The sequence below is a fragment of the Conger conger genome, chromosome 1, assembly GCF_963514075.1.
Source record: "Conger conger chromosome 1, fConCon1.1, whole genome shotgun sequence".
Lineage (NCBI taxonomy): Eukaryota > Metazoa > Chordata > Actinopteri > Anguilliformes > Congridae > Conger > Conger conger.
Window position 1 is genome coordinate 43,807,836 of NC_083760.1, and position 15,416 is coordinate 43,823,251.

Here is a 15,416-nt window from a genome sequence, read left to right on the forward strand (position 1 = left end):
GGGAATGGTGACAAAAAAGCCCGTAATTTAAGAATGCTCGCTCGCTCAGATTTGCTGAGGCATGACCCAGGTGTCTGCCCTACATCACCAAACAGTCAGAATGTAATTTATCTAAAAGAATACTGAAATATAGTCCTTTAAACATAGCTTTAGTTTAGGCGGAAATTGTACTTTTGTGGTGATAGGAAAAGAGGACTCCTTTGCTTTTCTCTCATTTGTCAGAAAAACATAGATTCCTCTCAAATATACTGTTACTGAATGGCCTAGGATGCTATTGAACAAAACCCAGTGATTGTATGGAGATTGTACAGATTTACTGCAAATTAGATTTCTTTAGACATACCGCTTCTCTGAAACAGCCAAATTAGGTCATTCCGAATGTGGGGCAGGTGGCATAATAGCCTATAAGTTGAGTGCTCACTCTGATGGTCATCATATTTGGGGAGGGAAAGACCAGGTGGCTGTACTTCATCCCCAAAGTGTCATTGGAGAATGTAATGTCTCATGAGTTGGCTGTCCCACCCTCTCTTTTCTATGATGATGGAGGGATGAGGAAAACCACAAAAGCTGACCTTGCAAAGAAACTGGAGTCTGTAGTAGAGGTGATGCAGGAGCTGCCTGACATCAGAGAAATCTGCATATATCATTGATGGCATGGCCGTGCTTCAAAGTCTCCATGATTCAGCCTTTCAGACTTTCAGAGACCTAGCAGAATGTGTTCTGAAGAAGATCTTGTCTCTTCTAAATAGAAAACAAGAAATGGCATGTGTGGTCATGGTGTTTGACAGGTATGACAACCCACAGTCAATCAAAGTCCAGGAGAGGCAAAGAAGAGGTGCAACTGATGGGAGACCTACACATGTTATCACTGGCAACACAAATGTTCTAAGCTACAGGAAGTACCTGAGGAGTAGTGGAAACAAGACTGCACTGTCCGTATTTGTGAGCAACTACATCATCAATGCAGGCCCACAGAGGATACACTCAGATGACTCCATCATCTTGGCAGGTAGATTTGACAAAGGTGAGGAGGTGAAGAGCATATGAAAACAGGAGGCAGCACTTTGACATCACTGTACAGTGATCAAGAGGAGGCTGACACAAGAATGGTCTTGCATGCTATACACCTTGCGGAGTCCTATTCTCGCATTGTTGTGAGGTGTGATGATACAGATGTGGAAGTACTGCTGGTTTATTATGCGAGCAAAGGGTTTGGCTCATCTCTAGTGTACATGAATGCAGGCCATGGAACGAGAGAGAGATATGGCCCCATCAACACCATATCAGAGAAACTTGGAAAAGACATGTCCAACTGTCTACCAGTGTGTCATCCACTCGCTGGCTGTGACACAACAAGCAGTTTGTACAGAATAGGAAAGACTACAGCATTCACCAAACTCAAGACCCATCTCGGTGAGCTCAAAGATCTGGCCCATTTTGGACTCTCTGCATGCTTGGAAGAGTCTTTGCCGGTAGCAAGAGAATGTGCTCTTCTGCTTTACAGAAAAAAGGAAATGTTCACAAATGTGCCCTAACTTGGATGAACTGAGGTTCATAATTGCATCAACAACAGATTCAGCCTCTGCAAGTCTGCCACCAACAGAGGATGCATTTGAACAACACGTACAAAGAGCAATGTATCAGACAGCGATATGGTGCCACAGTCACATCCCTAAACCCCTGTTATGGAGTCCTATCGGCAAGGGATGGATTGTCAGAGATGGAGCCATTGAACCGGTCCTATTTAAGAAACCCCAAGCACCTACAGAGGTGAGAGACATTGCTCATTTGTATTGCAAAGATGCAAACTGTGGAGAGAGTGGAAAGTGCCAGTACCTTCCCTGTGCAGAGTTCTGTACCTGCTGTGCAGAAAGTCAAAATGTGTCCCCAAACGTGTCTGAAGAACCTGATATTTCACATTCTAGTATCTATATACTTAATCCATTAATCGCTTACACACATCTCATTTGTAGTAAAACTGTACTAGATATCTCCATAGAATCACTGGGTTTTTTTCAATACCATCCTAGGCCATTTAGTAACAGTATATTTGACAGGAATCTATGTTTTTCTGATAAATGAGAGAAAAGTAAAGGAGTCCTCTTTTCCTATCACCACAAAAGTACAATTTCCGCCTAAACTAAAGCTATGTTTAAAGGACTATATTTCAGTATTCTTTTAGATAAATTACATTCTGACTGTTTGGTGATGTAGGGCAGACACCTGGGTCATGCCTCAGCAAATCTGAGCGAGCGAGCATTCTTAAATTACGGGCTTTTTTGTCACCATTCCCCTATTCGGACTGGCCTAATTTGGATCTTTTTCAGAGATTGGGGTAGGTCTACAGAATAGCCCAAAAAACCTAATTCTGCCCAAAATAAAAGTCTACAACAATCCATTTCATTAATGGGAGACATATGGGATATGAAAAAACACTGTTTTGTTGTAACTCGAGTAGGGGTATCTCGAAAACTAAATCCTTTTTTTGAGGACTTGCTGCTAGACTACATGACAATGGGTTCAATGTTCTTCTGACAAATCTGCAGAAATTGTGACAGTCATGTGAACATGGAACAGAATCTCAAAGGATTGTTTTCAACATCTTATGGAATCCATGCCACAAAGAATTCAGGCTGTTTTGAGAGCAAAGGGAGGCCATACCCAGTATTAGTATAGTATTCCAAATAAAGTGCTCAGTGAGTGTATATATTAGAAATGCTAATGAATAATTGATGATCAATTATTTAACGTTAAGGATTTGATCGATGAGGGCCGCGGTGGAGCAACAGGCTAAGATGCAACAACCTGTACACCAGCATGTTAATGCAAATCTAATCAGCCAATCATGTGTCAGCAACTCAACGCAAATACAGCAAGTATACATAAGAGTAAGAACTACAATAAACAGCTTACATAGCCAATTAGAAATTACAGGAAGCTGAGGAGTGTTGGCTAGAGCTAGTGCAATGTCAGATGAAACGGTATAAAACCAAACCCGAATTGACCTTACAGAATGAAAGATTCTATCTACTTTTTGACCATCCTAATTTCCCATTTCTAATTGTGTTCGGATTTTGATATTTTATCCCCCCACACACACAGGGAAAGCTGTGAAGGAGGCAGAGGCCAATCTGCGCAGGCAGAGGCGCCTCTTCCGCTCCCAGGTGATGAAGTACATCGTACCCGGAGCACGCGTGGTGCGTGGCATCGACTGGAAGTGGAGGGACCAGGACGGCAACCCAGTAGGGGAGGGCACAGTCACAGGGGAGGCCCACAACGGTGAGCCCCCAGACCGTTCTATCTAATTCATTGATCAGAGTGTAGTCTTCTGCTGGGTATCAGTTTGGCCTACCCCAACCCCACTTTGCTTTTGGCAGCACTGTCCCCAGGGCTTCACTGGAGACTTGACCAGTGTAGACTGGTCCATTCCCCCCTCACCCTCCTAATCTAAGAGCAAATGATAAATAAAGGGTCAGATCGCTCCTGCATTTGTTTATAGAGTAAATAGTGCATTACATCTCCTTGAGTCAATGGGGTGGGGCTCAATAAGTCTTCTCAGAATCAATGGAGTCAGCAGCAAGCAGGCAGTGAGTTAAAGCACAAATTGTGACCATCAAGTGCATTTGCATGTTTTGAGGAGTCCTGAGGGGGCTGTTGAAGGGATATTTTACTTTGGTATAACACAAGTAATGTTGTGGAACTTGCCCCGTTTTATTTGCATAGAACAAACACTAACGAGCTGTCCCTGCCGACCATTAGCGACTTCACATGTTCCCCTTCAACTGGCTCCCAATTCACTCCCCCCTTTTGAGACCTCGGGTTTCAAAGAAAACACTAACTACAGAGGATAGTAGATTTATAGAAGTGAGAACAAATGTGAAATTGTCTGTTCTTTTGAACTGATGAGCCATTTTCAGGTTTAGGTTAGCTGTAAATAGAAGAACAAATTTCAGGTTGGCTACTGCGTAGGAATGCAGCACTGTAGCTTGATCATTATATCACATTACCTTACATGTATCGGATGCTTTTATCCGAAGCGACATACAAAACAGAGCATATCAAGGTCATAGAACAAACAACCGAACGCATCAGATAAGGTACAATTCATATATGGTAGAAACTGTAGGGCAAGTCTGTAACTATCATACCAAGACATCTATAATTAAGGAACTACAGTTCCAAGACATACAAATTCAGGTTAGGTTTCAGACTGCGGGGGAAAATGGGCAGCGTGTGAGCATTTCTAATGGGGATGGGGAAGTAGAGAAGGATGATCATTTTAATAAATAGGCCCATGCCAATAAAAATATGTTCTTGTGTGTGAAAGTCACTTGGTTATAATAACTTTTTCTGGTACTGTTTTTTCTTCCATCGGATATTAAAAAATATATAAATACTGACCATTTGATGTTAGCACCCATGGCAATCTATTTTCCTCTGTACCTCCCTACATCTCTTAATGTTTTTCTATTTTCTAGTATTCACTATCTAAATAAAATGTGGAAATCTCCACAAAATTAGTTGTACCAAAGTGAAATATAACTATCCTCTGTTCAGCCTAATATAATAGACACAATAAGAGAAAAGTATGAGATGACTCTGGTGACTCGGGGCAAGATGCAGGTTTCTATTCTCGCTACATGGTCAAGCATTTCTGATCATGTTCATACTGTCCTGAGTGATGCTTACCTAAGACTTTATTCTGTCTTGTCTTGTTGAATTATGACACCTTTTTACGTGAAGCAGAAAGGAGTTTTTACATAATCATGATTTAAGAGTGAAATCTGAAGGACAGTCACTGATTAACCAGTCTCAGTGTTTGTCTGACTGCACTATGTTACTGTCATTTTTCCTCTTGCTCTTCTGGCATGATATGACAAAGGGCAATCAGTAGTGACTGTATTAAACCTCAGATATTTCATAAATTTATTTAATTCTTCAAATAATTATTTACACTGAACTTGGAACTGTGTACTTCTTCCTTTTATTGGTTTGATATTTGAGGTGCTCTCACCCTCCCCCTGCCCCCCCCCCCCACTACCTTCACCCCCAACATAACAGGTAACATTTTTGAATACTTATATATAAGCATTTTCTACATTGCAGCTGTATCTTTGGGCAGTCACATTGCAATAAGTAAAACACTTTTAACCAAATGTCTCCATCAATCAGCTAAGTGCATGTTGATGTCACAATTTGCAAGCACTTTTATGGACTCCATTGCTATTGTATATTTACATTGACAGATTTATCCTTCAGTTCTTTTCTAAGTCGCTTTTTAGCTTGGCGTTTGCAAAAAAAAATCTACTTGCCTCTTTTTTTTTTTTTTTTTTTTTTTTTTGTCATTTTCTGTAACTCATGTCTCTCTCATTGATTCACCTGGACCAGAAGATTTAGTTCAAATTCGCAAACATAAAAATGCGTGCTTAGCCTGATTCTGGCACCGAAGCCAAAACCTGAGTTTTGTTTGCAAAAGATGTGTCTGGTCCAGTGTGGAACAGTACTGCTGTCTTGACTTGCTGCTCTCTGCTGGGTCTCACAAACTCATGTCCCTTTCCAGGGTGGATTGATGTCACCTGGGATGCTGGTGGCTCAAACTCTTACCGTATGGGTGCAGAAGGAAAATTTGACCTCAAGCTTGCGCCAGGGTACGACCCTGAGTCTGCGCCGTCACCCAAACCTGTCTCATCCACTGTTTCAGGCACAGCGCAGTCCTGGAGCAGCCTGGGGAAAAATAACTGTCCAGACAAGGGGGGCTCCTCCTCGGGGGCGGGGGCCAGCTCCTCCAGCCGGAAGGGCAGTAGCAGCTCCGTGTGTAGCGTGGCCAGCAGCAGCGATATCAGTCTGAGCTCCGCAAAGCTGGAGCGGCGGGCCGAGGGCCTGCTGGAGCAGGGGGGGGCACCCGGGGGGTCGGCTCCAGGGGCTGAGAGCCAGGAGCCCATAGTGGTGCTGTCCTCTGCGGAGGCAGGCTCTGTCTCCAGCACCAGTACGCTAACGGCTGACACGGGCGCTGATGGTGCTGAGCGTAAGCCGGATGGCACCCTGCGGCCGGCTGCCGACCCAGCTGCCATCTCTATGGGACTAGTCAGCGTGAGTTCACCTGACGTCAGCTCAGTCTCCGAGTCCTCCAGTAAGGACACGCCTTCTCAGAGGCCTCTGTGCTCGGCAGCCAGTGCCCGGCTGTCGGTCAGCTCCCTGCTGGCCGCAGGCGCGCCCATGAGCTCCAGTGCCAGTGTGCCAAACCTCTCTTCCCGCGAGGCCAGCCTCATGGAGTCGTTTGTGCGCCGAGCGCCCAACATGTCCCGCACCAATGCCACCAACAACATGAACCTGAGCCGCTCCAGCAGTGACAACAACACTAACACCCTGGGCCGCAACGTCATGAGCACTGCCAGTGAGTACCCCACCTTGCTCTCGCACACACACCCAAGTGGACACGCACATTTGCCTGCTTTCTGAGCTCTGTGGCTTTTGGATGTCAATGAGATTACCTCTTGGCTGGTTTGAAACAATCATCGTCAACTCAGCACTTCTCACTGCACACGTGACCATTAGCTGCGTGGCGTTTAAGGGAAAAATGTACCCATAAAATGTTGTTTTTACCATTTGCAATAATAAAAGCTTTGCGCAAGATACTTGTCATGCACTACTTTATAAGATACTTCCCTTTAAGCTGGAAAAATGTATCCAGATGACAGCTGGAAGCACACCGTGTACCAGCATGATGCTCCCTCTTAACTAACTACCAATGTTCTAGAGGTCCACGGTCTTATTTAACATCTTTTTAGCCAATAAAATATGTTAGAACAAGCAACTATGTGTAGTTACTGGGCAAATATTAGTGAACAGTAATAGTCAATGCATTTTTTTTTGTAATGACTGTGTGCCATTGGTGGTTTTTCATGAAGGTATACATGCTAGCTAGCAAGTTTTTTTTAATTTATTGCAGCGAGGCTCCAATAGTGGCTTTGGCCAAACACGTGCATGTGGAGGATCTTTTTCTTTGCCAGAGAGATACAGTGGGGTCCAAAACCTGAGACCACATTGAAAATCTGTGTTGTTTTTTTTCATGTAATCCTGGAAATAAACAAAGTTTTAGGATTTTGAAAAATGTAACAAATTAAAGTCGCTTAAAAGCTTTTCAAGAATTACTTGAAGACCAAAGAAGACCAAGGAGTGCTGCACAATTCACAACCACCTGACCTCAACCCCATTGAACACTTGAAGACTGACAAAAGCCAAGCATTCAGTAACATTATAAAATGCTCTTGGGAACATTGTCAAATAATGCTGCGATAACATGAATCATCAGGTTTTGCACAGTCCATGCCTGAGTACACATAGCCATTAAATCAAAAGGTGGACATACCAAATACTAAGAAATTCTGAAATTCTGATGTCATTTTTTTTCCAAAGATTCAGCTTTTCACAATTATATTATCTGCAAATTCTTAGTCATGAAAATTTTTATCAAATTAGAAAATAATCCATTTTCTCTAGTGGTCTCAGACCTGTGGGCCCCACTGTATATTGTGGCTAATCTCATGGGAAATGCGGGATTTTGTTAGTAGGGAATGGCTATGTTGGATAATTGTGGCCACATGGATCATTTCTACATTTCTTCAAGTCGTTGAACCAGAACACGGTTACAGTGAACCAGCGAGGAATCTAGTTCTATGACAGTAGTGGCGGCTTTTATAATGAAGTTTGGAGCATGGAGGACCTTTTTATTATGAAATGGGATAATATATTACCCACCCAAAGTAATGGAGGGGAATTAATTTCAGCTTTTATTTCCTGGTATTTTTTTATCTAGATTTGTTAAACAGCTTAAAATAGATCACCTTTTGTATCAGACCACCAAATGTTTAGGTAAGCAAAAATATTGGAACATGACTGACAGGTGTTTCTTGTTGCCCAGGTGTGTCCTGCTAGATTGGTTGGTTAAACAATAAATAGTTGTCTACTCTTGGTTTTAGCCTTGGGTTTTGCCGTCTTTGGAAGAAAAGTGAGCCATTTTGAAGCTTAGAAAAGAGGGGAAATCGATCAGAGCTATTGCACAAGCATTGAGGATAGCAAAAATCTTACCTATAGTACCTATTGTTTTCCTTTATAAATATGCTCGAGTAGGCGCAAAAGGTATCCTCCTTTCAAACAACTGTTAGAAGTTCAATTTATTTAAAAATGTACTTAAGTAAATGTAACCAAGTAAATGTAGCGCATTACTACCCACCTATCCTATGTGATACCACTTACTACCACAGTCAACATCAGTAACAACCTATGAATTTTAACAGAGCCTGAAGTATTTTATCCACATTAAGCATGTACTAGTGTTGAATATGCAGTGACTTTGCCAAAACCCCCGCTGTGTAAGTAGCTTGGACATTTATGAAAGTGTTGATGAGTGTTGATGCTCTCTGTATGCCTCCTGGCTGGCCAGCCTTTTATCTTCCAGAGTGTGCTCCTCCTGCCACGGCTCGCATCACTGCTGTGACACACCCCTTATAGCAGCGTGTGCAGATAAAATGCCAACTAACAATGTTTGATGCAGTATGATGTTTAAAGCATATCCCTGTGTTCCTAAGGTGCTTGTTGAAGGCTTGATCAAGTGTGTTGTGGCAGAGCATGCAGGTTTCGTTAATTCAGTTTTAATACTAGCTTTTTTCTGTTTTGAAACTAATGGCATTTTCGGTTTTGTTTGCAGCTTCTCCTCTCATGGGTGCTCAGAGCTTTCCTAACCTCACAACCACTGGTACCACCTCCACCGTTACAATGTCCACTTCCATAGTAACCAGCAGCAATAATGTAGCCACGGCAACCACAGGTTTGTCGGTTGGCCAGTTGCTCAGTAACACGCTGACGACCAGCCTGACCTCCACTTCTAGTGAGAGCGACACAGGTCAGGAGGCTGAGTTTTCCCTCTATGGTAGGCTATATTGGAATTAAACCAACTTTTTCAATCCCCCCCACCCCTCCCCCCCACAGATACTCTAAACATTCCTCTTGCTTAACACCTCCTTCAGATTTGTTTCCCCCATTAACTCCCATCCCCACAACTTCCCCTCTCACATACGTTTTAATATTATGATGCCGTTGTATCCATGCAGCATCCTCACAATTCCTACCCCTCTCTACTAGATTTCCTGGACAGTTGCCGTGCCAACACACTGCTGGCTGAACTGGACGATGAGGAAGACCTACCTGAGCCAGATGAAGATGAGGATGAGAACGAGGATGACAATCAGGAGGACCCAGAGTATGAGGAGGTTCTGGTGAGGTTTTCTTCCAGACGCTGTTCTAGGATGCCTGTATTGTCCCGTACCCCCAAGGGTGTAACTATCTACTAAGTGATATTCTCTAATCATTTTAATTAGGCAAGTAAATGATTGGTGGTGGCCAGTGACTTGGTGTGCAATGATAGAGCTTATTTAATGTACCTAATATACAATGCCCTGAAAAATTTGCCCCTTCCTGATTTCCTCTATTCAATATTTGTTTGACTGAATGATTTCAGATAATAAAACAATAATTATAATAATAATAATTAAAAAATCAGCTATAGTGTCTGACTGTCTGTTGATGCCAGCATCGGGCTTCTCGGGCTTCAGCCTGGAAACCTTTTTTACTAGCCTCAAATCTTTTCAAGTGTTTTTGCTGTGTTTGCTAACTTCCCAATTGACTGCTAAAAACATAAGCACCAATTTCATCCACACTCCTGTGATTGACATTGTGGACAGCCAATGAGAGTGTAACTGTGGGCTGGAAACTACTCCAGGTTTCCACAATTTAAGCAGACTCAACTCTGGAAGTTATGCTGCGTTCCATTTACCATCGGAGGTCGGAATTTACCAGTAAAAACTTCTGACCTCAAGTCATGGCTGACTGTGAAACTGATTGTGTTCATGTGGCAAGTTCACAGTCATTAATTGTGCTCCGGCCTAGCTACATTGGTATCTAATCTGCAAAAGTCTGGTATATTTCCAAATGGCTTCACCTAAACTTCACTCCATTAATAAAAACAATAGAAGACAATTTAAACCATTGGACCGCTCATTAATTGGCAGAATAGCAACCGCTAAAGTTATCATATTACCCCAAATGAATTTCCTCTTCACAATGACTCTGACCCAACCCACCACTAAATGTTTTAATTCACTAAACTCCATAACAAACTAATTCTACTGGAAAAATAAAACACCCCGGTCACATTACAGAAACACAAAACTCAAGGAGGATTAGAAGCCCCAAATTATTATCTGACAAATCAAGTACAGTATATCAGCAATTGGATTCATCCAAACCAACAGAACAACTCATGGTTAGAAATGGAACAATCAGAATGTAAAGAATTTTCTATCTCCAATCTACCATTTCTCAACACCACAATAAAAAAACATAACTGCTTTAATAACACCGTAATTTCAACTCTGACAACCTGGTGGAAAATTAACAAAATCAAAAATCAAAAATCAAACCCTTTAAATGCACTCCAATATGACAAAACCCTGACTTTCTACTAAAAAAAAAACACTCAATCTTCAACAAAGCCTTCACACACCTCCACCACCTCTTCTAGAATAACAAATTCATTACTTTTCTGCATTTGGTCCTGAAGTCGGGAAAGAACAATACTTCCAGTACCTCCAGTTAAATACTAATAAATACTAATATCCAACGTTGACTTAACAATTTCCATCGCAATCAAAGCATGGGAAAAATACTTCTACTTTTATCATTTACCGGTGAAACCGAATTTTGGACCCAAATCTGCAGGAACACCGTCACAATGACTAACAATACTAATCCACATATCACTCAGGAAAGCATGTATAAGATGGGACTCACAGACTCCGATGCATGCTCACACTGCACACTAAACACCCCAGATAATCATCTCCACTCCACCTGGCACTACTCAACGTTTCTGGCAAGAACTCATCATGCGCTGCAGCATTCCACTATCTCCATCCCTCTGCCTATTATTGAGATCTCCCAATAATAAACCCACCATTCCAAAATTCAAAACCTATATGCATCGCCTTAAAGGAGCACTATCACTCTTTTCAGTTGAGCTTATTTGGATTAAATGTTTAAATTATGTGTGTATGCATTTTTAAAATCACCGGCAGAGTAGCCGTGAGATAAAGGGATAAAGAAGTGCTGGATACATTACATAAAGTAAAGACAAATAAGGGAGCAGGTTCCAATGGCATATTCCCAAGGGTACTCAAAGAGTTAAGTGAGAGAATTTTTTTAAACCATTGGCAAGTATTTTTAGATAGTCTTTAGAAACTGGAGAAAATACCAGATGCCAGGAAACAAGGTGATGCCAATATGTAAGAAATGTATATAAAAATACCGAAACTTGCATCACATGTAAAATACTGGAATCTTTCATCAGTTACCCTCAGAAATCAACATGGTTTTTGTGAGGCTAGGTCATGACAAACCTTTTGGCTTTCTTGGAGGAAGCTGCGAAGTGTTTTGATGTTAGCAGGGCTCATGATATTGTATAATTTAGATTTCTAAAACGCATTTGATAAGGTACCGTGTGACAAACTCATTATTAAAATGAGGAAGATAGGAATTACAGGAACCATTTCAGAATGTGTTACATGATAGAACAAAGATAAGTAGTAGGAGCAACCTTATCTGAGCAGGATATTGTGGTAAGTGGAGTCCCACTGGGTTTGATGCTGGGGCCACTGCTCTTCCTCATTTACATAAGTACTTTCAATATCAAGGTCATTTTAGTTGAATTTGCAGGTGATACAAGACTAGGAGGTTAAGCGAACAGTTTGGAATCTACTAAAGTTATGCAGGATGATTTAAACAGAATCCAGCAGGCGGTAACCTGGCAAATGAAATTCAATACAACTAAATGTAAAGTTCTACAATATGGGAAATAAAAACTTAAACTAGGATTATTCATACAAAATTGTAAGGTGCTCAAGTTGAAAAAGACTTGGGGGTAGTTGATCAAAGCCTTTCAGGTTCTAGTCAATGTGCTGTAGCAGTAAAAAAAAAGAAAAGGCCAACAGGATGATGAAGTTATACTCACTTTATACAATACCCTTGTTTGACCACACTTGGGAGTTCTTCTGGCTCTGGAAAAGGTTCAGAGAAGGGCAACCAGGTTGATTCCATGTATAAAAGATAGTTCTGAGAAAGTTCTCTTTAAGCTTCGTAAAAGGGATTTGGAAGCAGGAAAACATTTTTTGTTATATATTTTTACATGAGTATTCATACCCTTAATTCAGTACTTTGTAGAAGCCCCTTTGGCAGCAAACCCCTTTGGGGTTTATGTCTGGGCTTTGGCTGAGCCACTCAAGGACAGTCAGAGCCTTGTCCCTAAGCCACCCCAGCATTGTCTTGGCTGTATGCTTCAGGTCATTGTCATGCTGAACGGTGAACCGTCGCCCCAGTCTGAGGTTGCATGTCATCTGGAGCAGGTTTTCTTCAAGGACTTTCTGTATTTGGCTGCTTTCATCCTTCCCTCTGACCAATCTCCCTGTCCCTGCTGCTGAAAAGCACCCCCATAGCGTGAACACCACCGTGTTTCACCATGGGGATGGTATTAGCCGGATGAGCAGAGCCTGGTGTTCACCAGACATAGTGCTTGCAGTTCTGCCCAAATCATTTCTGTCTCATCAGACCAGGTAATCTTTTTCCTCTTGTTCTCAGAGTCCTTTAAATGCTGTTTGGCAAACTCCAAGTGGGCTGGCCTGGCATATGCCTTTTACTCAAGAGCGGCTTCCCTCTAGCCACTCTAACCTAAAGGCTTAATTGATAAAGTGCTGCTTAGATGGTTGTCCTTCCGGCAGCTTCTTCCATCACTGCTGAGTACTTCTGAAGCTCCAAGGCCCTTCTTGCCTGGGTAATTCTTGCCTGGGTACTTCTTTTGGCCAGACGGCCAACTCGAGGAAGAGTCCCGGTGATTCGAAACTACTTCCATTTTGTGCTTCTAGGTACATTCCTGGGAACACTCAAAGCCTTATAAATGGTTTAATACCCTTGCCCTGATCTATGCCATGAGGTCTACAGGCCATGGAGGTCCAATAAATTCAATTTGCCACAGGTTTGCCACATCTCAAGGATAATTAAAGCAAACCGGATGCACCTGACCACAATTTGGAGTGCCACAGCAAAGGGTGCTTTATGCTTATGATGAAATGGCAATTTTATCCATTTAAAATTAAATGTGCAAAAAGTGAAGGGGTCTGACTACTTTCTGAAGCCACTGTATACCACCACTGAACACTCAGGAAAAATAATCAGGACTCTTAGCCGTGATTTACAATAGGGATGTGACAAAACATCAGTTTTTGTAAATGGTTACCATCCCAGTTAACAGTTAACCATGTAACCAATGCAGCTTATGACTGGGAGGTTCGATCTTATTTATAGTGTAGGAATTTGGTCCTTTGTGAAGTAAAACTTGTAGTACAAAATTCAGGTTAATAACATTTTATTAATACAGCAAAAATTTGTCTTAATTACAGTATGAAGCATAGCGGATAAAAGCAAGACAAAATCATGTAATATGAGAAAGAGCTTTTATACCCCAAACCTCCTGAAGTGAAATGTAGGTACCTGTCCCTGATTCATTCGAGAGGGGTCTGGCGGTGGATTGAGGACACCTCCCGCCTCCCAAACCTTCATTCAGGTGTGCGTTAATGGTCAGTTTATCACATAAAATACACATTATTTTGAATGCATGTGATGTGAGGAAGGAAACCAAATGGCCATTGTCACCAAAGCAAAGCAAACTCCCTTTCACACCCAGCTACCTCCCTGGTGGTGCTGGGCTTTGTTCCTAACCCCCCTTGATAATTCAGTATGGTTGAGGTGTTGGGTGACCATCCAAGAACACTGAACCAGGAAATGTATTCTTCCCTACATTAGCCTATTGACGAAAATTGAATTGTATTTTCCAACTTTAATAGTTGTATTTAAATGTCAACATTGTCCGATAATTGCCGAATGAAAGTTTTACATTTACATTGAAATTGTGCTCACAGATGTCCAGCAATCTGTAATTAAAGCCATGTAGGCTATGGCCAGGCATGCTAGTCGCATCTCATTTTTTAAATGATAATTATTATTCTTCATGTTTCCATCCCTCTTCCCTATGGCTTCTGCCTGACAGACATGAATGGCATGAAATGTGAACATGATGACACCGTGTTGGGGTGGCGACATTCTAAATCTGGTCTATGTTAGACAGGGTATCTGAAGGAAAATGGTATAAATCTAAAAATGGGATTTTGTACAGTTAGGCGACTGGTCTAATGATTTTACTTTTAAGCCAATACAGCTAAATTTTGCCAATGCATTTGATTCAAGCCCATATGGTGACACAAAGTGGTCAATTTAAGGCAGGGAATTTTTGTGCTCAATATCCGATGGATAATGATGGTACTGGTCTAAGGATTTTTCTTTTAGCCTATGCCAACTCTTCAACTTGATTTTAGAAATGGATGAAGTACACAGTCCTGTGTTGTTAATAGTGGTTGCACACAAACAGAATTATAGCCTTTATTTTTCAACTTGCCTTCTTAGTAATGTTGGGTGCAATTTTTCTTTTCAGATTTTTTTTGTTTTGTTTTTTTTAAAGATATTTTTTAGGCCTTTTTCAGCTTTATTGGACAGTATAGTATAGAGAGACAGGAAGAATGGGAGCGAGAGAGAGGGGAAGACATGCGACAAATGCCAGACGGTCGGATTCGAACCGCCGACGTCGCAGCTCGCAATGAGCACGCGGTCAGTGCTCTACAGGCTGCGCCACCGAGACACTCCAGATTTTTTTTTTTTTCGTACGATAACAATACTAACTTTTTATAGAATTAACAGAAAAAACCCACCGATGCATGCATGCACCTGAGCATACTTCGCTTGTCCAAAGAAACAAGAGAAGCTCAGTTTCACCATTTTTTAGGCCACTACGATGGGTGGTCTTGCTGCCTGTCCACAAACGGGCAGTGCTGAGTGTATCTGGCTGTCTGCTTGTTGGAGTGTCTTATCCTTCACTGTCACTGCAGGAGGAAGAGGAGTATGAAACCAAAGGGGGCCGGCGCAGGACGTGGGACGACGACTTCGTACTCAAACGTCAGTTCTCTGCTCTCGTCCCCGCGTTTGACCCGCGACCAGGCCGCACCAACGTCCAACAAACCACTGACTTGGAGATACCTCCGCCAGGTACCACTATAGCAGACCATGTTGCATCAAATGAGGGTTTGAATGGTTACTGCTTTTAAGTATCCATATATTTCAACCATTAATATGAGGTTAAAGTGCAGATTTTCACCTTTAATTTGAGGGTATTTACATCTATTTCCGCTGATCCAGACAAATCAGCTGTTTCTGATTAGTGAGGTTCATTCAATATTCAATTGCTTCCTTAGTGCATGTAT

At 41.9% G+C, this 15,416-nt stretch overlaps 1 protein-coding gene across 5 annotated transcripts in view; it reads left to right on the forward strand.

Moving 5' to 3' along the window:
* Positions 1-15,416, forward strand: part of hectd1 (HECT domain containing 1) — a 113,049-nt gene that overhangs the window by 62,485 nt on the left and 35,148 nt on the right. For 3 of the 5 annotated variants that reach the window (XM_061232673.1, XM_061232701.1, XM_061232683.1), the window contains exons 24-28: positions 3,103-3,279; positions 5,561-6,394; positions 8,708-8,929; positions 9,142-9,275; positions 15,045-15,201. In XM_061232673.1, coding sequence (XP_061088657.1) covers positions 3,103-3,279; positions 5,561-6,394; positions 8,708-8,929; positions 9,142-9,275; positions 15,045-15,201 — 1,524 coding nt within the window. The remainder of the gene's footprint in view (positions 1-3,102; positions 3,280-5,560; positions 6,395-8,707; positions 8,930-9,141; positions 9,276-15,044; positions 15,202-15,416) is intronic. The other 2 variants (XM_061232692.1, XM_061232709.1) reach the window with 2 other exon arrangements.